The 26655-nt window shown below is 38.0% G+C and overlaps 1 protein-coding gene across 2 annotated transcripts in view; it reads right to left on the reverse strand.

The window, feature by feature from the left end:
• The window catches only part of LOC107752901 (neuropilin-2-like), a 75363-nt gene that overhangs the window by 39035 nt on the left and 9673 nt on the right, over positions 1-26655 (reverse strand). For both annotated transcript variants that reach the window (XM_016568976.1, XM_016568977.1), the window contains exons 2-6: positions 23173-23347; positions 12722-12903; positions 3499-3726; positions 1488-1643; positions 1049-1218 (exon numbers count right to left, since the gene is read on the reverse strand). In XM_016568976.1, coding sequence (XP_016424462.1) covers positions 1049-1218; positions 1488-1643; positions 3499-3726; positions 12722-12903; positions 23173-23347 — 911 coding nt within the window. The remainder of the gene's footprint in view (positions 1-1048; positions 1219-1487; positions 1644-3498; positions 3727-12721; positions 12904-23172; positions 23348-26655) is intronic.

Raw genomic sequence — 26655 nt, forward strand, 5'->3', positions numbered from 1 at the left:
AATATAATATAATATAATATAATATAATATTTGCCCTTGTAAGTGCCCATTTACCATTCTTTTTGCTTAAAAAATACAATAAAATAAAATTAACTGAAATTAGATTCCTTCACAATACTGTATGGCTCTTTTTGTTGGCCATTATTTTGAAACAGTACGTTTTTAACAATTAGCCCTAATTTTCAAGTGCCATACTGTAACCATTATTTTTGCTTAATAAAATAAAATAAAATTAAATTAAATTATTTAAAATAAAATAAAATAAAATAAAATAAAATAATTATTTTGAAACAGTAAGTTTTTAACAATGGGCTCCAACTGTGCCTAAGTGTAACCATGATTTTTGCTTTAATAAACACAAAACAAAACAAAATAGAAAAGTTAATTAAACTAAATATATGGTAAAAGTTTAGTACAACTCTAAATAATCTTCCATTGTAAATAACATTATGCCACAGATGCTTTCAACAACAGATCTTAACTCGTATTGTGCCCACAGCATTCCTTTAAGGTAACTTCATCAGTTAATTTACCCTGAAACCCTGGATGGATCGATGAATATCAATTGTACGCGGATCTCAGCTGCATGTACACACCTAAAACAGAACAACCTCGCTTATTCTGAACACACACACAACAGAGCCAAAGCGTCTGGGTGAAGTACGGTCCTCGGGCATGTTGGCATTTACGACAGCTGTTTGTCAAGATGGACGTCTGTGCCGTGGACCCTGAGAGCGAGAGAGTGATGTCAGGTGTTAACACAACACAACAGCTGCTCTACCAGAAGCCTACAACTCAGCAGCATCCTGACACAAATACGACACACCACTTAAATTAACACCAAAAGTAATGAGTCTCATTCTGAAGGCCTGGTGTAGCACCTAACCCGGCCGACTTCCTGCCAGAACCAGAAATCTCAAATCCACATGTCCGTTCACAAGCCTTGTGAGATTCCACAATGCATGTAAGTAAGTTGAGAGGGATGGGAACTTGTTCCCAGTTCTCTCCCCTTTGCAGACACGCAAATGAGAGAGAGAGGAAACCTCACCTGGATGTATTCTTTGTTGCTGTCCTCATTGGGCGTCCAAGAGTTATCTTCAAAGTTAAGCCGAGCCTGTCTTGGGGACCATCGGCCATCATAGAAGGAGGATGATGCAGAGATCTGGTCGTCGCTGATCTTGTTTGACTCCATGCCAAGAGCATTACTGCAGTGGAAATCTGAGGAACACAGAGTTTTTCTTACATTAAATCTGAGATAAAAGACAGACACGCAAATAAACAGCAGTGTTGAAGAGTAACTAAAAGCAGGGCTGTTACTAACTTTGTAATCTGATTCATTTTATTGAATCATATTGAATTAGTTTGTTTAGTTTACGTAAAAAAAATCTTTAAAATACTTAAAAAGATAAAAAAGCTTCCATTTAGTTAGCTACTTTTTTATTACTTGCAAACTACATTTTCGTATTGAAAAGAAAAACATCCCTTACTGTCATTGACCTCCTTGAGAGTCATGTTGTAGCAGGCAGAAAAGCCATCTTTGGCCACGGCCATATCCGTATGAAAGGACAGAGAGAGGATACCAGTGGACGACTGTATTTCAGAGGGGATTTTGGTACCGCAATGCCGCCCAATCAGAGGTCCCACTGCAAAACACACAATTGTAGATGGTTTCTCAGTGCTGGGATGTGAACGGGTCTCATTTTGTTCCAGCCGGCCACTCATAAGATAAGGCTGGTTATTCTGTTTATGTGCCTACAACCTATAGAACACCACCTCTCTGAATTCTGGGACATTCAACTGTCAACAAATGTATGTGATTTAATTTGGTCAGGCTGTAATGCTGTAGAGAGGCTGCTGTCTCTCTGTAATGAATCCATCGTCCATCCTGACACACACACAGGCACTTACACACAAACACACACACACACAGAGTCCCGGATGGGTGAAATAGCCTTGTATCAATCAAGTACATTGATTTTCTTCTCTTTTGGAGAGGAAGGGGCTTTAATACCGCAAGTGCTCTCAAACGGAAGCTTGAAATAACTCTTTCTCTCGCCTTTGATGGTGTTGATGATCGAATCAGGTGGCTACTGTATACTACTTTGATCAGGACGCTATCTGTGTGTGTGTGTTTGTGTGTGTGTGTGAATCTTGCTTGTCGAAAGTTGGTTACAGTCCCCCTCAAAAATCACTTTTCATAAATAAAGGTAAATGCAATCAGGCCCAAGTCTCGCACATTCACAGAAAACGTCTTACTTCTGTGTTGAAAAATAAGGTGGCTATTATAAAAGAATATATTACACAAATGAATATAATTATATATATTTTTTAAAAGGAAAATTAAGATGTTCTTCTCTTATTTCATTTATGAATAATGAAAATATGGTGGAAAATATGTCAGATAAGCGTAAAAATATTGACATGGGAAAAAAATAAAATCTAATGAAAATAATATAATATAATATAATATTATGTAGTATTTTTTTCATAAGGCAAATAAAGATGTTTTTGCACAGTTAAACATATTTTCCACTATATTTTCATAACAGTAATAAATACGGATTGGACAATACAAAACATACTACAATAACATGCAAACACATTACAGTAATGAGTATTTGCTTTTTTATTGTTATATTATATAATGAGAACTGTACTACTAGCTGGTGAACCTGATGATCTTGGTCAAGCTGGTTAGATTTATTAGACCACCTTAAATATACTGTTGTGTTTTAGTGTCTACAAGTATTGTTTGATTATATGTGCGTGTGCAGTGCTACAATATGAAGCCCAACCCAGAGACAGAAGGGCTAGGGTCGGGGCAGTATGGGGGTCTCAGGGCTAAAGCATTAATAAGACAGCTGTGGGAAAAGAGTGTATTCCACAACGATCTGTTCCAGACAAGGATTAAATCCTATTGCAGTGTTATTCACGCCCCATTTTCACTTTCCTGATAAAGGTTACCATGGCTGCTGTTACCCCCGTCCTCCATCTCCTCCACCCCTATGTGCAGAAGAATATGGGTTCTGTGGCTTTTCGGCCCCGCCTGGTGCAGATAAGGCAAAACAAGGCCCTGGGCTCCACTTTCATCTGCCAACGCTTGCTACTAAAATAGCTCCAGCGGCAGCCGCAGTAACAGCACGACAGCAATGCGTCTGAGCTTCATACCGGTGGAGCTGCAAGCACAGCGGCCAACAGACGGGTGGTGCATGTCACAGGGCAAGCGCGAACAGCTGTATAGACTGGTGGATAAACCAACCAGATGGCCCATAGTGTGATAGTGGATGGTATGTGGATTAGAAATCATTAAGTGACCAAATTATGTATGGCAGACATGCAACATACTGATCTCAAAGCAGACAATGAGGTCAGAGGGAAATATGAAATGCAATCCTCTTAAAGTCACGGGTGGTCTGGACTTTGGAATACCGCGGTCTAATCCGAACCCCGACTGTAAATCCAAACAGAGTTCTTCAGGATTACAACATCTAGACTCACCCTGCGGGAGGCCGTCCCACACTTCCAGCCAGTCGTACTTGCACTCGCCCTCTGAGCCCTGCAAGGGGTCGTTCTCCAGGTCGAAAGTCAGGAATGTGAGGGTGACGTCCATGTGAGGAGGGACGATGATGATGAAGGTACACTCCAGATTGTGGGGGTATTTGTCAGGGAAGCCGGGCGACTCGATCACACCTGATGGACTGGTGAAGTTTCTGGAACAGTCGGAGCCTTGAAGGGAGAGAAACCACAAAAAATGTTAAGACAGCAGCTGAAACACACCGTTACGTGCATGTGTAAGACATGACACTTTTGTATTGACCAAAATCTCAGAGAGTGGACTTGTTCTAGAGGGGCAGGAGAGACACATTACTTGCTTTCTTGCACTTTCTTTTGTCTATCGCACACAGAGAAATAGACACACTCGGTTAGCTTTCTGACAAAAAAATATTGATGTAAACAAAAACGGGGAACATTCATCAAAGTGAAGTTTTAAATCTGTACAGAAAAATCCTTCATCTGCAAAAGTGCTGAATTAGAATGATTTCCCATCCCTGCAGCTGCTGTCAATATTCAGCTCCCATTATAGTCTGAGACGGCACTCAGCGATTCTCATGCTGCATGTTTGTGTCCAATGAAGGAGAGATTTCTGTGACATAGACAGACATACTGTATGTTAAGGTGTCATTTTAGGACATGATGTTGTATGATACGCATCTCAGTTTAACTTTGTGCCAGAACTGTAAAAGCAAACACACTTTCTCACTCTCTTCAATTGTAGCGTTGAAAAGTCTGATTCATTCCAGCGAATCAGTTCATTCAGATGGTTCTTGTAATTAACATATCCAGAAAAAGGTTAACTGAATGGAGTCCAATAGATAGCATTCTTTGTAACAGAATATTTAGACCATCACTTTATTTTAGACTTTTATATAATGTGTATATATTAATGCATTGTGATCATATGTTGTATAAAGATAGGTCAAATTTTTGTATTTTTTAAGATATGTTTTTATTCAGGAATTCAAACTTTGTTAAGGTGAGGTCATATTTATTGTTGATCTGCAAATTTCCGTGGTCGAAATAAGAATATTTTAAACAGGAATTTGCGCAATCAGGAATTTTGTGAGAGGGAGAAAGATTTCACCAAGCAGATTTTGCAAAAGGTTCAAATTAGTCACGTGGATTCGTACACTGACCGACAGAAAGCTACTTGGTTTTAAAATGAATTCTGTTTGAGCTGTGTTTCATGCATTGTTACACTATTGACCAAACCAAACAATTTAATTGGATGAAAACGAGCAGATTGGACATTCTGCTAAACATCTCCTTTTGTGTTTCACATTAAAAAGAATATCACAATGGTTTGAAACAATTAGTAAATAATGACAGGATTTTCATATCTGCGTGAACTACCCCTTTAAGGCTGTGTAGTAAACCTGTATAGTTTCAAGCTGGTATTAAGCCTATGCTGGATAGTGTTTGGCTTTGTATCACAGAGTTAGTGTTCCTTGTATGCTAACACATGCACAGTCATGCTTCACCTTCAGCCGTGACACGAGTCCTACACACCAGCCTTTGACACGATGCACAGCACGTTCATGTGTAACGCCACCTTTTCAGAGGCATGCAGAGTCACACTGCTCATACTAATGCACAGAAGGTCAAACACATGCACACACCTTGACACCACACATGCAGTCAGCACATGAAATCCCTCGATATTTTCCTGTAATCTCAAAGGATCTAAGTTTGAGGCACAGGAAGTGCCACTCGCATTATTTAAAAAATAAAAGTACAGAGGAGAGAGAAAGTAAGAGAGATAGTTTGAGGAGCTGTCAGGGGCTGTGGGGGTAAGACATCAACGGATCAGAGAACAAACGCTCAGTGATCTGTGACTCTTAACTCTTCAATAACTGAAATGCTTTAACTATTTCTGTGCTCGCCAAGCAGCTGTGTGGGAACTCGGTGTACAACCGCACAACCTGGGAATGACAACTGTGCTTCACACAACCTCATATCACCTATACACATACTGGAACTGATTTCTTCATTCCAGACTATCATATTGCTACACGAATAGTCCCGTTTCAAAATGAACAGAGCACTATTTAAAGTACTACAGCCAGAGATTGTAGTATAATGTCTGAGACCTCAATAACAGGTCAGTGACCCCATGTGGATGGGTTCAGACCTGCCCTTGAGACTCACAAACATGCTCACTCACACAGATGCTCTCATGCAGAGAGTCTGCAGAGATTCTAGGATGTGGCAGTTTAGAGGTCCTTTTTTGAGGTCAAAAGGTTATGAGTTTTGAACATTTTTAATAAACTAAAAGTAAACAAGTAAACAAACCAAAATCTGAAGTAAACAAGCCAAACATCGACACCCTGAGTGGAACTTTACCTGTACTCCAATTTACCTGTAACACCATGTTCAGTCCAATCTGTGCCATGTTTTGGACTCAATGACTGTATACAGTGTACTTTTCAGTACAAATCACATAAATATCGCATAAGTGCATACTTTAAGGTTCTGACACGATCACAGATGGATTCATCGAAGCCACCTCAGAGTAAAAAAAAAAAGATAATTTTGACTATTAGTAATTGCGACTATTTTTCTAAAAGATACTGCTTATTAGAAATTAAAATTCAACTGTTTTTATTTATTTTTGTATTAATTATGAATTGTTATTTAATAACTTATTTTTAATAACTATTTAAAATATTCTTATAATTATTTATTTTAAAATTATTGGTTTATTATATTTTATTTGTATTATTGTGAATTAATCTCAAAGGTGAATCTTCCCCTTGTCACTGCATTAATTTCACGCTCTGACACTTTAATACCACAAACATTTATTTTTCATAATTGTAATTTTAACTCTCACTATCGTAGCTTTATATCTTGTAAATGTGACTTTATATCTCACAATGTGAATTTATTTTATTAAGTGCATTCCTGGAGCTCAAACATTTATGGATGGTGCTAGAAACGTCATGGTCATGGGTTCGATTCCCATGAATACAAGGACTGATAAAAATATATATACCTTGAATTCAATGTCGCAAGTCACTTTGGATGAAAGCAACTTCCAAATGCATAAATGTTTATTTGTTTTAAACTTTATCTCACAATTTCCTTTTTTATTAGAGTTTGGTGGTGACAGCTGCATTAATCATATTTTTAGGGAGGCTAATATGATAGACAAGGGGGCCTGAAGCCCCCTTAAATAGGGTGTATAATCACCTCGGCTCGTGCACCCAGGAACACACAGGAAACCAGGGCCTGTCTGGCACCCGAGCAGCTGAGAGAGAGACAGGTCCCAGAGAGACAGCAGGCCAGGGTTAATGTTACACCCTCCTGCACTAATACAGCACACTACATCTGTTCAAGGCCTGCGTGTGTATGTGTGTGTGTGTGTATGAATGTGTCGGACTCACATCCTTGACAAATGGTCATGCATTTCCACTAGCACCTGCTTGCAGATGTCACATGTTTGAATATCACAGTATTTCTCCTATGTTTCTCCTATTTGCAGTGATCAGCGATATAAATAACTCATTACATACAGTATGTTTACATGGGTGAAACGCAGCTCTAAAACAATTCCCAGCACATCTTGATAGGGACAATGACAGGGACTGACCCAGCATCTTATTCCTGTCCACACAGCTTCTCTCTAGCTAAGCAAAATGTTACATTTTGCAAAGTGTACTTGCAAAAGAGTTCGAAACTGTTATTTCTTAAAACATCTTCATTTTTTAGGCTTACTTATAATTCTTCTTTTGGAAATGGGAATCAAATGAATTTCGAACAGTTTTTTTCATCACAGACATTAAGTAAATCTAAAACCAAAATGAATTGCCCTTTCATGGCTTGGGTAAAATGTAATTTATATTTAATTTAATATGAATTTGTGTACCAGATGTCAAGCCAAGAATTGGATATGAAATGTTTGAGTTCATATTGAGACTTTTGATCGGGTTACACTAGGAAAATCGAATGATTTTGAGATCTCATTGCTTACTAGAATTGGGATAATAATAATACTAATAATACTACTACTAATAATAAATTATTAATAATTATTCAATAAATAAATATACAAATAATCTTTTAAAGATTTTTTACACTTATTTATTGAATAAATAGTTATTTATCTAATTTTATTTGCATTATTAATTGAAAATTAATCCCATTTGTGAATTTTCTTTTCCTTTTATCATTGCATTTTATTTCCCCCATTCCCTGACACTTTAATACCACATAAACACAGTTGCGTGAAACCATCCAGACGGGCACGTTCCCTCCATTACTGGGTCAGATGTGCTGTCACACGCCTTTACCCTGCAGTGGTGACATTATGCTTTACTACAGCTTGTTTCTCAGACAGGCTGTCTGTATGTGTGTGCGTACATCAGAGCGTATATTTGAGCGTATGAGACCCTGCCAGTCATGTGCTGACCCCTCATACTCACGCCACCTCAGACGGGCAGACAGTATGTCAGACCCCCGCTGAGCTGCTACTGTACTGAGCTGAAGTATGCATGAGTGACCCCGACGCCATCAGCCTTTTTGTTGGCTCTCATTAATTCATGTTTGTGAGCATGGTAAAAACAGCCCGCCTGCAGAAAGATGGGGAAACTCTCCCCCCACCCCTCTTCCAGCAAGGGAAAGCTGCGTCTGGGCTGTGCGTTAGAGGCTCAGCATCGGGAATTTGCGTGCGTGGCTGGGTCTGTCTGTGGCCAGAGGGAAATGGGGGCAGTTATTAAGGAGCGTTGCTGGGTAGAATAGGAATGTTTGTCATGGATGAGTGAATGGTGTGTATGTGTGTAAGAGATTACAGTACTATATGTGTGAGGTGTGCTGGCATGATTTTTATTTAAGCCATACTACATACAGTACATGAGCAATGATGCAGATGTTGTGCACGCTTGTTTATGAATAAGTGTATGGGTATTCCTAGCTTTTAGAACATACCTTGCATTTTAACAAAGTTTGCCATCATCTCAATATTTATTTAAAGGTGGCTCAAAAATTTACATTTGTTCAGTATTTATTCACCCTTGTGTCAATCCAGACCTGTACAATGATATGTTTTTTTCCATGGACAAAACACAAATGGAGAAATGTCACACACTCCTTTTCCACAACAACAATAATTCATAGTGCGTATGGGTATTCCTAGCTTTTAGAACATACCTTGCATTTTAACAAAGTTTGCCATCATCTCACTTTTCCACAACAACAATAATTCATAGTGACCATGTCTGTCTATGAATATATTTTAAAATATACTCCAGTTTTTACTGTCACATGATCCTTCATAAATAATTTATTATGCTGATTTGACGCTCAAGAAACATTTCTTAACATTTCTTAACAGTTGTGCTTCTTAAAGGGGTCATATGATGTTGCTAAAAAGAACATTATTTTGTGTATTTGGTGTAATGAAATGTGTTTATGCGGTTTAAGGTAAAAAAAACAAGAAAAATTATTTTCCACATACTGTACATTATTGTTTCTCCTTTATGCCCCGCCTTTCTGAAACGCGTCGATTTTTACAAAACTCATCGGTCTGAAAAACGAGGTGTGCTCTGATTGGCCAGCTATCCAATGCGTTGTGATTGGCCGAATACCTACTAGATAAGCATCACTATGACTGTAGGGCAGTTGCGTTGTGAGCTGTAATTGGCTATTCTAGAACTCAACTGATGAAGACCTGATTGGCTGAGAGTTTTTATATTGTAACTGTGGCAACAGAATCATGTGGTTAAGTACATGGGTGAGTAAACTAAGTGCTTATTATGAATGAGGTTCAGATGTAAGTCAGTATGTAAGGTCACTGGGCTTTCTAACACTCTGAATGCAGCAACTAAACAGCATAATAAGGATGCCTGATGTTGACCATTTGAAAACAAATGTCTGGTTTGAGGTGTTTTCCCATGAGCTCTTCCTACTGCGCACATTAATTCTGCAAGATAGGAGCTGGCCGAAGCTTCAGACAGCTGAAGAAATAACACATCATTTTACTCTCAAGGGCAGCGGCTGAATCCCCAAGCGTGGTGGCACAGGTAGCTGTTGGGCAGCTCAAGGGCGAGAAGATACTGATTTCCTGTGTGCAGCAGGAGCTGGGGAATTGATGTGGTGTTTCCACCCAGCAGGCTGTGCAGCACAAGGCGGACACACCACCAGGCTGTGTATTTACCCAAGATCCCTATCACTGCTAGAGAAAACTGCCCTAGCCACGCCAGGACATGTCCAGTACACTCACCACCAATATAAATAAACAACAGTTGCACTCAGGGATTCTGGGATGTGTTTCAATTGCTGCTGCTGTTTTGTATTTTCCTTTCTATATCATTTTTTCCTTTCTCTTTTACTAAATTTTCTTTCTTTCATTTATTAATATGCAATTACAATATACATATACATACAAACAGTATATATCTATGTGTGTATGTATATTATATACATACACAAGTACTTCATTTATTTTATCAAAATATTGTAAAAAAAACAAAAAAACAGTAATATTATGAAATATTATTATTACATTATTATAAAACTATTTTAAAATGTAATTTATTCCTGTAATGGCAAAGCTGAATTTTCAATTAATCCAATTTCTAATCGCAATTACAATTATGGATGCCACAATTACGTAATCGTTCAAAGTGGCAATTAATCGTTCAAAGTCCACTTATGTTATTCTGCACACTTAAGATGTGTTTCTACATGCTATCTTAAGGGTTTTTCCATTGTTTTAGTTTTAGTTTTAGTATAACATTATACCATTCATATTTTTAATATGACTCATTTAATGCATTCGTTCTAAAAGTATAAAAGTATTAATTTATTTTTAAAAACTGACCATAAACTTTTGAATGGTATATATACACATTTAAACTTTTTTTTAACCTGTTAACAAAATTTGTGCTATGCATCAGAGCATGTGCATTACTGACAAATATATATGTTTATAATTGAAAAAAATCTTTATATAACACCAAATCATTAAGTCATAAACAAACACACTTACTTCTTCAAATTAATCAAAATTCAGTCAAAAAAATATCTCTTTGTCTTTGTCATTGAACACGCACACATCCACACACACACTCCCACACATTTTCACATGCATCCTCTGAATATAATGAGATCTTGTTAATGCCATGGCAACTGCGAGCTTTCACACGCCAACGGGTCTCATCATTATTGCTTGTTTATGATTAAAAAAACCTGCGACCTGCCGTTGTTATAGTGTTCATCACTGTCTCCGTTCGTACCTCTGCGCAGCGTTAGCCAGGTTGCTATGAAGCTCTCACACTATCAGATCACACTCAACGGATTGTGTCATCACTTCCTCCGTAAAGCGGGAGGTGTGGGACCTCTGTTCGTGATAAAGCGTTCACTGATATCTCTCAGCGTCGGGTGTCCACACTGAGTGAGTTTAGCTTGTCATCCGTCTGGTGGATCTCATTAAGATCTTACTTTTGTGTTTCAGCCCCTCAGAAGCAACTGCCACTCCTCTGTAGACCTGAACCCACCAACTGCAAACTACTAACTACTCATTTCCGACCAATGCCTTCCTCCAGCTTCATGACAGCTGCTCTGCACGGCTGTCCCAGTGCACTACTGTGGGGAGCTAAGAGGAAAGACCATCACACATGTTGTGTTAGTAACCCCAGTAACCCCCCCAGCCCCCCCACCCCCAGCCGACCTCAGGGGAGGGTAGATCAGGAGTCAATTAAAGAGGCATTCCCGGAATGCTTTCAGAAGGTTGAAAAAGGAACAAGGGATGTCTCCACGCTGTTTATTTTGCCCGCCAGCAGTCGCCTTGATCTGAATTTGTGCCGGTGCGTGTCGACTAGGCTCCGTGAAGGAGAGAGAAATCGTACAGTGTAAGAAGGCACCAGAGGTCAGCTACAATAAAATCTGGCTGCTCAGAGGGCATTCATACATGCAGTAGCGACAAAACAACCCAAAGTGATTTAACTGCAAAAAATTTATTTTTTAGCAGCAAAAAAAATAAATAAATAGCAAAATAGTATAATCAAATAATCAAAACAGAATAAATTTCAAAGTTATGGCCAGTTGCACAGATCACCAACAACATCAGGGCATCTTACATTTGGAGCGATCAGAGTTTAGAATTGAAGAATTGTTCCTTTTTAATTTGTAAATTAGAAGTGGTCACACACTACAGGAAGTTTAATAGGAGTTTGAATTAAAACAAAATAAAAAAAATTTAAAATGTAATTGCAGGAAATGCATTCCATTTATCTACCCCTTTATTTATCCATCCATTCATCCATCCAAACTTCAAGGTTTACTTTCTTACTTTTTACAGCTTTTCGCTCAAAATTTTCAAATGAGACTCAAGGAAAAATGTAAAGGTTATCTAGATAGAAAAATTACAGTTACATGAATTTCAATTCATTTTAATTTTACTTCCTTACATTCACATTCAAATTGCAAGTATGCATCCTGTTTGCTACCTCAATTCGAATTCAATTCAAATGAAAGAACTCAACTGCATTTTGAAAGGCATTCTGAATTCAATTCTGAATGATGCATAACCTTGCTATGACCTCCAGCGATAAAATCACTCCAGAGGAAAGGAGCTTATGGTGACCACTACATTTGATCCAATAACCAATCACAGCTTTTCCCTCCAACTCATAAAAGCCATTTGGGACTTGTCATAAATGGTAATCCTGTCTTCCTGCTTCTGAATTCCCCAATCAGAGCCTTTCCCTCCAGTTTACAAAAGCGAATCTACACTTCTACACCACAAGTAATAAAAATGGTGGGCTGTCAATGACACCACGCTGACCAATAGGGACTCTTCCCTCCGACTGACAAAAGCCAATCAGCACTTCTCAGGCAGGTGGGATTTGACACATAGCAGCCCATGCTGCAAGAAGTGGTGGGTAGTTAAAGGAAGAGGTGAGGTACGTGTTTCCTGTGTGAAAGGAAGAATTTGTGATACGTGCTAAGAGAGACAGTTGCATCGACACAGAAATCCTGCTTTCTTTACAGGCTCAATGGACCCACATGAACTCTCCCCACAGTGTAAATGCTTTGTTAGTACAAGCGCTTGAACAGAAGACTCTTGCTTTAAGCACACAGGAGAGATGCGTAAACAGCAGGCGAGGCTTTGACACTGCGTTGTTTATGATAAACTACATCCTGCTGGGTAGCATACGCTTACCTGTTTTATAGATTTCATAGCGCAGCGAAAACCCTGCCCCCTGGTGGGCATAGTCGGAGACGAATTTGATGTGCAGAACGGGGCCTGAGGAGATGATCGCAGGGGGTGCGATGTTACTGCAGTGTCTCCCCAACAGATCAGCGTTCTCTGAGTTCCCATCCCGGATCTCAATGAAGTCATACCTATGGAGAAGGCCAAACACAGGGACGTTTATACAAGAGGTCAAGGGCATTAGGCAACCATCAAATCGTTCCCATGTTCCCCAAGCTGTGTGACTCTCTAAATGGGAATAGGTACCAGATTGTGTGCTAAAAACACTGTCAGATTCGATAATTCTTTTCATGTTATGGCCAGTAACTGATAAATGAAAAATGGACTTCTACATTTAAGATTACAGTGTTTGTAAGTGTTTGTAAATTATTTTATAGCTTTAAGTGATGACAAAGGCAATATAAATATAATAGAGAAAATGGGCATGTATAATTAATTATATATATATACCCAACATTAACTGATGCCGATAAATAAATAAATAAAACTCTAATATTGGTAGCAACATTTTGTGCATGCCAAATTTGAAGGCAGTCCGTCATAATAGTTCCTCACAGAAAGGAATTAAAAGATTTTTTCATCACTGTGAACACAACCGATAGAGCAGATTCACAACATAATGTGTTAAAGGTCTGTCTGTTCTGCTAACTCTACATAATGAGTTTGATCTTTTCTTGTTTTGTTTTTTCCCCTCTTAAGTCTCAAGATACAAACAGCCTTGCCAGAAGAAATTACAATGGGATTGTGGTTAAAAGGTGTTTGATCTCAATTAACTAGGAAACTATGTCAATTATACACGCCTAACAAGCTCTGCCTGGTTACTAAATAGATTTTTCCTCTGAAAAGATTTTAAAAATTGACCTGATGGCAGGTAAATTAAAAACAGCTAGACAATGAGGAAAAAGAGAGAAATAAAAAGACCAAGGCCAATAAAAGGTGTATTATCTCTCTTTTGAAAATGTGAATCAGAGAGTTTCTTTTTAAAATAACACATCAGACAGAAGTGATTCTGAGTCCAGCTGGCAGGCAGCAAGGGTAAAAAGCGCTGCTACTTAGCACAGTGCTGTCGTGTTAATAAGGCTGAGGTTTATGTAGCTGTACTAGCAGAAGAGCGTGACTCCACACAGCAAGCTGTGCCTCATTTAACCACCAAATCAGCAAGCCTGTGGACCCTTCGAACATCTGTACACTTCAGCACTAGAGAGTCATTGTCTAACTGCTAACTCTACATAATGAGTTTGATCTTTTCTTGTTTTGTTTTATTCCCCTCTTAAGTCTCAAGATACAAACAGCCTTATTGCCAGAAGAAATTACAATGGGATTGTGGTTAAAAGGTGTTTGATCTCTATTAACTAGGAAACTATGTCAATTATACACGCCTAACAAGCTCTGCCTGGTTACTAAATAGATTTTTCCTCTGAAAAGATTTTAAAAATTGACCTGATGGCAGGTAAATTAAAAACAGCTAGACAATGAGGAAAAAGAGAGAAATAAAAAGACCAAGGCCAATAAAAGGTGTATTATCTCTCTTTTGAAAATGTGAATCAGAGAGTTTCTTTTTAAAATAACACATCAGACAGAAGTGATTCTGAGTCCAGCTGGCAGGCAGCAAGGGTAAAAAGCGCTGCTACTTAGCACAGTGCTGTCGTGTTAATAAGGCTGAGGTTTATGTAGCTGTACTAGCAGAAGAGCGTGACTCCACACAGCAAGCTGTGCCTCATTTAACCACCAAATCAGCAAGCCTGTGGACCCTTCGAACATCTGTACACTTCAGCACTAGAGAGTCATTGTCTAAAACACTGCTCCAACTCAAGAGACAAGTGCACAGACAGAGAAATCAATGAGCCTTGAGTTGAAGAATCTATGCTTTCTCTCCTCTGACATATTTATTCAGCGTATTCCTAGAGGACAAATGCATTGCTCTGTCATATAGTTTGGGAGACTTAATGGAGTTCTTAGTTATTATTCACTGACTGAAGTCTCATAGGTTTCTCCTAAAATTTATTAAAAGGCATAAAAACAGACACAAATGAGACATAAAATAATGTGGTCAAAAAGTGGGTATCCTTGTTTGCTTGCTGATTGATTGTCAAACATTTTAGGGTGATAAAGTCTTTTTTTCTTTCATATTTGTTCATATACTCTAAAGTTTTGTGGTTGATAAGACTTTTTAATATTTTTGAAAGAAGTCTCTTATTCTCACCAATGTAGCATTTACTTTACCAAAAATACAGTAAACAGTATTGCTGTGAAATATCACAACAATTTAAAATAACTGTTTTCTATTTGAATATATTTTATAATGTAATTTGTTCTGTGATGGTAAAGCTGATTTATTTTTTGTTGGTCAAACAGTGATGCATTTGTTAAGAATAGAAAGTTAAAAAAAAACAGCATGTTCTTCCATGAAGTGGAATTGACTGAATTCAACAGGCTGGGAAATGAAGCGTTCTTCCATCCTGGTGCATAATTTACATATAAATTCTTTAAATGTATCAAATTCATATTTCTACAGCCTGCAGAGCCTACAAACTTAAAGAATTAAACTTCTTTAAACTTTCAGCATTCAAAGTTTGTCTTGAGCACACTAACATCTTAATTCCTTCAACCCTGCCTGTTTGTCTTGTATTTGTCAGGTTCTGGGATTCAGAGATTCTGTAAGAGTAAAGAAGGATATCTCAGGAGCCAAAGGCACCAGACACCCTCTGATCAAACATCTGTATAGCCCTCCTCAGTGCCTTTGAAAACATCCCACCTCAACCTGCACTTCTGTCTCTTTCCTCAAAATGACAGGACACTCTGTGATAAAGGATGAAAACATGACAGCCAGAGAGATGAAAGTACAGAATAACCATCTGACAGACGCCAGCAGCTGTCTTTAACCAGCCTTAAACACACACAAACACTCTCAAATCAACTCTCATACACACACACACACTATTCTGTTCTCTTTTGAACTTTTAGATGCTTTTCATTTCAAATCAGTAGAGAGTTAAATGTTACTCTCACTTTTTCTGATTCATCACAGTCACCAATGAACTAAGACATAAACCCTCCTACAAAAACAGCATTCAACTAACACTAAGAACACATGCTGTGTGAGACCATTACAGTCACATGGCCAGCAAACAACAACACAAACACGGGCTTGTATTTTTGTGGATGTGAGGGTAATTCAATTTTCATGGATTTTATTACTGAATGCTGTTTCTATGGTGAATCTGTTTGGGGTAAGAATGCTGGCATTGTTGATCGACCCCCAAAAAATTTGATTATTCTATGTAAACCCCACAGATTTTGGGGTCAAAGACTATTTCTGTTGTACATTTTTCTACTTGTTTTTCTTCCTTATTTTCACTCTTACTTTACACCAGCAAATTAGGGTAAACACAGGCGTTTGGCACCCTGAGCTTGTGTATGTGTGTGTATGTGTGTGTGTTTGACTTGACCACAGCAGAGTAAGTATCTGCAGATGTACCCATCCTCCACCATCAGAGCCACATGTTAATTGCCTTTCACGCGTTGTATCTATGAGCCAGGACACTTTTTCACACCTGCACAAACCTATCAAGCATCAGACGTCCCTTGCAGATCCAGGCATCTAACACAAATGCACACATTTTTGTTGACACAATGTTGAGACTATTTTGTGTCTGACAACAACATACTGCAAATGAGTGTCAGATATTGAGTTATTATTAAAAGTGAAGGTTATTTTTTGCACCAATAGTGTTTTTTTCTTTAGTGGATCACCTAGGCAGGACACCTTGAACAAAACCTCAAACAATTCTGGCTCTTTATTACAAAAATCAAATCAACATTACATACAAAAGTAGGTTTAAACAATTCAAATATATCCTAATGTACAGTGTGGAAAAATAATATTCATTTTGAACTTCGCTAAAGATTACAAATGACATTTTTACTGCTTTTTCTTCTTAGTTACTACTGTTTCTTCTTAAAAAAATCTATAGCCTAATAATATGGTACTACTATATAGTAAGCTAAATATAAATTCTAAAATGCAATTAACTATAAAAGGGATGATAAAATATTTCTAATATAGCTTTGTTATTGATATCACAAAATGTGTGCCCAATCAAACTCTATGGTATTTTGCTACAAGTTCATTTGTGACTTGGAAGCTAATCAAACTAGACAGATGCCGACATGGCTAGGTTGTGTGATGCATTCTCATCCTTTAAAAATGTGGGGAAAAAAGACTAAATTAAAACACAATCCAAACTACATCCAATAAGAGTGGCATTTTGTATTGTGTTGAGTCCTCATTTGATATTCAGAGCAAATCTGGGACTTAATGGGCAAAACCGGTTATAAAACCATAAATTCTCTGCTAGAGCATGTTTTAAATAATTAGCTTGATAGATTAAACAATGCTCCACTGGATTTTATTTGGATTTTCATGTAATCATTTTTCATAAAAAACACTTCATACAGTATTAGCCATTCAACTACACTAACTTTTACATATACTTGACAGCTACAGGTCAGCAACCTTTTCTAAACCCACAACTACACCTAGACTAAAATATATTCAAAAGATATCATGTGTGTACATTTTGACCCCCTACGTTTTAAAATATGTTTCAGTTCTAGATGAATACATTCAGATTTACTGCAGGTGAAAGACTCACCCCTTTGACTGAAAGTAAATAATCACAGGCTTTGCCTAAAAACCTCAATCTTACCCAGTGGAAGAATTAAACTACTCAAAGTGCCTCTAAAATATTAACTGCTTGTTCGAGAGCATTCCCAGACCGTGCTCAAATCGACCATTTATTTGGTCATAAAACCAGGAAAGGTATGAAGAAAGGAATAGCGGTAGAGTTGTTACTGCAATCTGAAATATCAGAGAGCAATCTGGAATGAAGGCTACTGAACCTAATAAAGAATTAACATCTTCTGTTATATACCCAGTTATAATTGACCACTTTATAATGCTGTTTTATGCTGTCATTCTCATATCTGCCCTGTAAGTGTATAGCAAGCCAATAATGGTCATAACAGATATGCCTGTACTCTGAGAACGATGTGATATGTGTGGGAGACCTGCGTGACCCCCTTGAGTCCTGTCCGGCTTCACATCATCCATCGATTTTTCATTACAAGCGGAAAACTCGCATTGATCAGAAGGACCCCTGGGGAGTCGCATGGAGTGATGATATCATCCGCTACTGTTGGCCTCACTCGAGAGGAAATCTAGATATAAATCTACGGATAAAGCCCCACGCCAAGAGACAGTGGGGGAAACTGCTGTGTAAAATTGTTCCTTTCATAGACGTTCAACGTCAGTCATGAGCAACTAAGAGGCTAGTCTGTACACACAGGGCTAGCGTACTGTAGTATCACTACCCTGTGAGGTTACTACAGAAACAAAGGCAGCTGTCTCCGCTCCCCAACTGGAGACGGTGGGGTGTCCTGGGGTCTGTGATCACGGCTCTGCATGTGGCTGGAGTTGAGAGGTCAAAAAATGCTCTTGGGCGATCGTCAGTTCGGATATCCCTCATCACAGAAGACAATACAGAGATGTCACCGAACACGAGGCCTCGGCTCCCCTTGTTGTAGTAAGAGTGTGAAGTGTGCCACTGTAAATGTACTCTGAAACACTTGTGTAGTGTAATACAGTGGGTTTGTTAAAAAATTAATAAATAAATACAAAATAATAACAAAATCAAGAAATTAATGCATCAATATTATAATTTCTAGCTGATATGATTGTTTCACTATTATTGTATGTATATGTAACTGATAAATGGCAGATTTATAAAATAAAAAATACAACACAACTAAAACCAAAAAAATTAATATATATATATATATATACATATTTGTATATATATATATATATAACATGTAAAATGTTGATTCCACAGTCTGGAAGCCTCGGGAATGTTATCACTGAATTAATAAAATCCCCGGGATGGAGGAGAACAGAACATACATTCCTTGTGTATTAATATGGTGATTAGATAATGTCAAAAACTGGAATACTGTGCCAGAGGGAGGAAAAGAAAGTGTAAAGAGTGGGGAAGGAGAAAAACAGATAAAGATGAAAGAGGGATAGAGTAAGAGAGTGGTAAAGGAGAGAGAGAGAACCATGACAAGCATGTGAAACCGGTGTCTATCGTGTAAGCACTGAGCTGGACCTGTAAACTTTGATAGATTTACTTTTTTTTTCTTTTGCATTGCATTGCATCTGGTCATTGTCATCCAACTGATATGCCAGAGTGCTCTGGATTTTATCACACTCTCTGGCAACAGGAGAATAAATGGTGCACTTCTCTCCTCTCATCTTTTTCTACTCATCCTTTTCTTGACCTAATGGCTGTGTTCCAAAACAATTTAAAGATGAGCTACAGACACAAGGTCTGTTCCAAAAGGTAGGCAGGATAATTAGTGCACTTATGATGCTGACTACAGTCAGCTCACTTTATCTCGGAAAACAATTGTACTGTCCTCTAAAATATCTTCTTTTGGCCAAATTCCTAGGTATCACTGCATGTATCCATAACAGAAAAGGCATTACGATAATAATTAATATCTATCTATTATATCTAAAATATACCTAAAATACATTTAATACAATAAGAATGATTTAATAAGTAATAAATATAATACACAATACAACAACAACTTTTGTTAAAGTTACAAAGTCTTAAAAGCATTGATGATAATAAATCAGTTTTTATTGTATATTGTGTGCTCTTTATTGCAATGCTTATTAGAGTATCACAATGTTGGCTTAGCAACATGCTAACTTCAGATTCTACTAAAATCAGTTGTGAGTTGACTGTCCCATGCTGCTCTAAACACTGGATGCCTGTCAAGGTTTTGGAAAGAGGTACTGCCTCCAAAGTGGCATCCTTTGCTTTAGTAACAACTGTTTGAGAGCCCACCATCTCTGCAGAGCACTGGAAAATCTGTGGAGGAAGTGTTTGCAGTGACAGTGGTTGTGGACTGGACTATCAACACTGTTTACTTCATCTATGTGTGATGAGAGAGAGAGAGCTGAATAGGGAATGTGGAATAAAGCAATGCTGAGAATGGGCCGTGCCTTGGGAGATGAGTCATTTTAATCAGACACTATGTATGGGGGGAAAGAAAGAGGGAACAAGTGAGCGGGAAATGGAAGGAGAGAGAAACCAACATCAGTGGATCTCATTGTGTTTTGCATGTTCCAGGATTTTTAACTAGACTAACCAGTTCTCAGTCAACTAGCTTTACTAGAAAAACAATGTTTGTAAACCAACTTCGAGCCAACCAATGGTTATACTGATCAACCAGCACCAAACTAGCCTAGACCAGTATGGAAATTCATATAAGAGCTGCCTTTTGAAATGGGTGGAGGAGGAGTGAGAATTACAGACCAAGGAAGAAAGAATGGATGAAAAAGGAAGGTTATGACAGAGTTGAAGGAGAAATGGGTTGAAAGATGAAACATAAGGGTGTGGTAGCAGATGAGCAGACTAAACTTCATGAGGTCAAAGGGGAAACCTTGTAGCACAGCCAGTTTTCAGCATGTGTGCATATAAACATCTGTCAGTTAGGACTGAGATGCCTGGATATGATCCCTGAGCTGCATAATCATATCTGACAGGGAAAACACTTTAGGTTAAATAAATTAAGCCAGGTTGGTATCCAATGGAAAGATACTGAGCTGTTACTACCTCAGGATCAACATAGATCAAATTAATAGCCTTCCCAAAGTGTCTATACCACAATATGTGTGAAGGGTGATAGCTTATGATACATACAGCGCTAACACTGCACCCACCCATAATAAGAGCTGTTATTAAATGTTATTCTCATCAGAAATGATCAAATGTTAAAATGTTAAAGTCTGTTTCACTCTGTCTGTCTCGACAACACCATTAAACGATCTGTCCGCTTCACAAATATGTGAGCTGCGTGACAGTTTTGTCTCGCAAAGCTAAGGCAAGAATCAGAGGTGGCTGTTTAAGCATGTTAATGGATGGATCATTTTATGACTTATTAAAGAAGTGCTTGTGTTTACTAGGCATTTACAACTCCCCAACAGAACTCAAAAGTCCCAACTTTGTCCTTAATTCATCTGCCTGGCCAAGCGACAAAAACAATAATCGCTAGAAAAAAACCCCAGCAGGGACCAAGTCGGGGAGTTTAAAGAAACAAAAGAGCTAGGGTGATGATTTTAACCGACAAGAGTCTGGCTTTAAGTTAAACAGAAGAGACTGATGTATACTTTGTGAATTTATGAGGCCTACAGATCAGGTTTAACATTTGATTTCACCATCTTTGTGTAATACACTGAAATCATAGGCTGTAAATAACAATACTTAACCTTTATGTGGTTTAAATGGTCACAGGGCTTCAAAGAGAGATAGAGAGGTAGAGAACAGGGTCAGGATGATGATCAGCTTAAAATAACACTTTACACGAACTTGTAAAAACAAGTTAAAACATACATTTTAAATATATTTTAGATATTTAAATATAATTAAATATAACAATTTATTTAATAAATTAATATGTATTTAATTAATTTAAAAAATTTACAATATATATATATATATATTATAAATTAATATTATATTTATTTGCATTAAATATTATAACATTTTAAACACATATAATCATATATAATCAAAATATAATCATTTATGTTTCTATTTATATTTATAAAATGTATATTTTTTAATAATTTAAACATTAACATAGATTAATGCACATTATAAAAATGTTAGTTCATGATAACTAACATATAACCAACATAGCAATCACACTGCAACACGCTATAAACCACTCAGAGAACCTTAGCAACCACATAACGACAGCCTGGTAACCACCCACAACACCCTAGCATCGTCGTGGCTACTTTGGCACACACAAACAGCACTCACATTGTTTTCAAAAGACATAAAATCTTGACTGAACATTTGTAGTGGAGCAGCAGATGGGAGCGAAGACGGAAGGTTAAAAAAAAGAGACATCTGTTTTAAGTCTTAGAACTGGTTGTGTTAACCTGAGAACTACTGGGAAACTGTCCACTTTCCTCTTTTCCAAATGTAGCAATGTGTCTGATTCAATATGGAGTTATGCATACTAATGGACGCGCAAAGAAATCCCCTACGGGAGGAAAGCACGGAAAAGGATGTGTGATGTAATGGAACGTGCCGCATCTTCTGTCAATCAAGCCAAGGGTGGAGGGAGAAAGAGAGACGAAAATAACAACAGTACTATCCCGTGCACAAACCACTAAGGGGTAAGCAAAGTGCTGGAATGAAACACATATCAGACTTTCCTGTCTCTGTCTTTTGATCTTTCTCTCTCTCTCTGTTGCTGTGCTCACTGGAAGTGCTCAGTAAAGACACTTTCAACAAAAGCTTCTGAAAAATTAATGCTCCAATTTCAACAAAGGAATGTCAAAAGCCATCCCATAAATCTCTCTTTAAAAACACTTCTATGTATAATTAATAGTTCCAAAATGTTAATAAATGCCAAAAGGACAAAGGGCAATATTCCCTCTCTCTCTCTGTTGCTGTGCTCACTGGAAGTGCTCAGTGAAGACACTTTCAACAAAAGCTTCTGAAAAATTAATGCTCCAATTTCAACAAAGGAATGTCAAAAGCCATCCCATAAATCTCTCTTTAAAAACACTTCTATGTATAATTAATAGATCCAAAATGTTAATAAATGCCAAAAGGACAAAGGGCAATATTCAGTGAGAAGAGTGAGAGAGCTGGAAGTGGCAGGTTGTGACAGGCTTTGTGGCTCTGCCGAGAAGGGTTTGTAAAACATGACTCATGAGTGTCAAAGTCGTCACTAGCGACCGCTAATTCCCCTCGAATTCGTCCCACTTTACGAATCACGCTTTAAAACAAATACAGTGAAACTCCATGTACCGTTATAATCCTGACCACGTTCCATGCATTTCTACTGCTGTCCAATAGAGGGAGGAGTCAGCGCAGCTGCAGGTGAAACACATGCAGAGCTCAAGCCTGCACGTTTTCATGATTCCCAGAAATGTGTGTCAAAGCTTTGTTTATTGGATATTTAATTAAAGTGAAGAGAGTGTGTGTAATGTCGACTAGAGCCAGACTCAGCAGGGCATCACAGAAAGGCTCCAATAATCACTAGGCAAGAAACATCAGCAGTCTTTTCCGAATCAACTCATTTTTTAAAGCAGCATATTAAGCAGCAGAATTAATAAAATACTATTCATTATATAAAAGAAAGTTAACAAGATTGCCTTGTCATCTCTTGGGTGTATGAAATACAAACTTGTCCTCTTTATTTCCGTTTCGTCCTCATCATATGGTTATGAATATATAGTTTCTTTCTACATAGATCTTCTTAATCAATCTTCAGCTATATGTAGCCTCAGAACCTTTTCAGCTCACCTGCAGTCCAGTTTCTCCAGCTCAAAGTGCGGGTTGAAGTTTAGGACGATACGCTGGGACGGTTCGGGCGCCGTGATTACCCATCGACAGTTCTGGTGGGGCGGGTACTCCAGCGGGTAACCGGGTGTGGTGATGTATCCTGCGTCACTGGCATCCAAATGCCCACCACATGGCTCTGTGAAGATGAGAGGTGAAATATGATTCAGCTTCACTCAAATTATTCAACTGCTCTCTGAAAATGTGTCTGATCACATCAGTTGGTATAACCTAGTGTATTTATATTAACTGAATCATATTAAATAAAATTTTGGACTTCAAACCAGTTGATTTAGATGCTACTCAATGGCCATTTTTCAGCTGATTGAAGTGATTCGGTACACATGAATCAATATGACACAAACGATTCTAATTGAGTGAAAGGAAAAAGCTGACCTCTGCTAGTCAATAAGTGAAGCAGTCATGACTTCACAACTAAAGGCTTTTGTTCTGTGTCCCGATGTTTAATACGAATCAACACAAACTGGGAAATCAAAGAATCTGCTGTGTCCAGTGTCAAACGCGCTTGTCCCAGCTGTCATCTGGTATACAACTATATCACTGACAAGCAATCTGCAAACATTAGGACACAATCTTCAACAATATCTTCAGAATAAAAACCACTCTATCACACATGACAAGCTATTCAGTGACAGGAAGTGTGTCTGAATGAGGTCAAAGGTCAGCCCAATGCTGCAAAGAGCGCAGTGATCATTCACAAAGATGCCTTTCTGTGTGGAAAGCGCAGAGATAGTGCACTCATTCTCTTTCTCCCCTGCCTGTGTTTACCATTCTCTTCCCGAACAAGCCCTCGGCTCCCACAGCTCAAATAATTGATATGGCTCTCATTCATTATTGCTCTGATCATAGTATTGAGGCACAGCTGTTTAACTTCGGCTAGAGCGCAACAATGTGAGACGCAACGAACACACATGTTTGAGGAGAGGCAGTGTATAAATGTTTTAAGGTGTGGAGGCACTGAATGGTTCACGATGGCTTTAGGAACTTGCCTAAAGAAGATATTTTGAAGAATGTTTCTTGAACTGTTCTTGATGAAACAAAAAAAGTCACTGGGGTCCAATTATGTTTTGGATAAAAGCATTTGAAACATTCTTCAGAATACCTTCTTTGGTTTCTGCAGACATCAGAAAGTCATACAGGCTTGAAACGACATGTGGTTCAGTAAACGATAAAAAAAAAAAAAAAATCATAATTTCAGGGTGAACTGTTCTTTTAAAAATAAAACTTCCTTTAAACAGAGAGCACTACAATCCAAATGGCAGTTGAAAGCAGTGTCACCCAAATGTGTAGAACTCAGCAGATCACAGGCGTTCCAATTCTGTGGAATTCTGTGGCGGCGGATTCCGTGTGGTCCTGCTCGTCGTACACCAGCAGTGGCCCAGCAAGGATGGACATACAGCACACACTTTGCTGCAGTTACTTGAAATTCACAACAAATACACCGCAACCAACATGCACAGAGCTGATGTTCTAGCGTCACACATAGTGGCCCAGTAGGGACGCTGGGAAGGAGTTCAGAGGAAGTGAGAGCTTTGATTGACAGTTTGAGGTCTGTGGCTGGTTTCCACAGTGCTTTCTGTGAACCATTACAACTCATCTGTATTGCACACTTGATCTCTCACACTCAGTCACCGACTTTCTCACCGTCGGAAAACAAGATTGATGTGGTAGAATGCGACCTCTTCATACCTTCCAGATTTACACTGCTTTCAAAGGACGCTGCAACTAAACCAGGCAAAATGCATCCTAATTCTGAAACCAGCAGACCACTCACCTTTGCTCTACCACGGTGCCTCATCAAATATTGAATAGGGTTATGAAATCAGGTGATCGCAACACAACGGAATTTCAGGTGGTGACATTTGGAAAGTTATGATGACAATGGCGGTGTACAGTGCTGAACTGGATTTAAAACCAAAAAAATTTTTAAAAATTCAGGAAATAACAATAAATAATTTTTTCTTGCACCACCAATCATGAAAAAATAAAGCATCTTGCCTCAAAAGGTACCAAATAGCCAAACAACAGCTGAGTTTAATAATTTTCTTGCATGTGCAATGTTTTATATTAGAGATTGGTCCAAACTAAACTAGATGTCTGACAGACCAATTTATCTAGGCTACTTTTTTTTTTAAATATTAAAATATTAATATTTTTATTTATATTTATATGATTACATTTAGCATAAATATTTTATTTTTTTTAAACAGAAAATATTCTTAAAGTTTTATACATTTTTTAATAGTTTACATTTTTTTTAATGGTGGTGCTTGATATTTTAATTTTTTTTTAAATTTGATAGATTTACATTTTCAATGGTGTTGTGCTTTAGCTGTTAAACCTAAACCATTTGCATGGTATTAGAGATTGGTCCAAACTAAACTAGATGTCTGACAGACCAATTTATCTAGGCTACTTTTTTTTTTTAAATATTAAAATATTTATATTTTTATTTATATTTATATGATTACATTTAGCATAAATATTAATTTTTTTTTAAACAGAAAATATTCTTAAAGTTTTATACATTTTTTAATAGTTTACATTTTTTTTAATGGTGGTGCTTGATATTTTAATTTTTTTTTAAATTTGATAGATTTACATTTTCAATGGTGTTGTGCTTTAGCTGTTAAACCTAAACCATTTGCATGGAAAAAAAAAAACATCTCGGAAAAGTCTTTAGATTCTTCCTTTCTAAAGCACCACTGCTACAGACACACACATGCAGATGGCCGTCTTTGTCAGTTGCGTCAGATCTCATGCTGTTTCAGAGTGTCCCATCACTAGCACTGCATTTTTAAGACGGCATGTCAAATTAAAAATAGCCCAAGTTTTAAAACGCATCTTGAGACCCCTGTTCTGTTCCATGCTGCTACGCTCCATCCAGCTATTTTCCAACACAACCGTGTGTCTTTTCGTAAATGCATCTCATCAACCTGAAACATTCTGACTAGTCATTCAGGCAACCCACTGACTAGTTGAATGTGGAAATATGTAGTTTTACACTAAACACAGTCCTGTAGGTTGCATCTGAACAATCCCAGCATCATCACTTTCTCATATGTTCAAGGTCGATTCGTTTATGTATGTGTGTGCTTGCAGAAAGGAGGGTCGACAGGCTGACGGGCCTCATTAGGAGGTGTTCTTCCTCCCTAAGCTCTGGGACTCAACAGAACCGGTCTGACAGTGCAGAGATTCATTTCCGCTCTGAGCAGAGAGAGCGACAGATACTGCAGTAGTGTTATGTTGATGTGTGTGGTGGCCTCATGAATTATTGTGTCTGTACTGCTAAAGGAGTCTATCCATCTACAGTCTCTGTCACATGCTATCACAGCAGTATGCAGCCCTGGCGAATGGGCCAGAGTCAACACCCAGTGTGTGTGTGTGTGTGTGTGTGTGTGTGTGTGTGTGTGTATGAGGAGGAAG

Source organism: Sinocyclocheilus rhinocerous, unplaced genomic scaffold (assembly GCF_001515625.1).
Source record: "Sinocyclocheilus rhinocerous isolate Xijiao unplaced genomic scaffold, SAMN03320098_v1.1 scaffold1252, whole genome shotgun sequence".
Taxonomy (NCBI): domain Eukaryota; kingdom Metazoa; phylum Chordata; class Actinopteri; order Cypriniformes; family Cyprinidae; genus Sinocyclocheilus; species Sinocyclocheilus rhinocerous.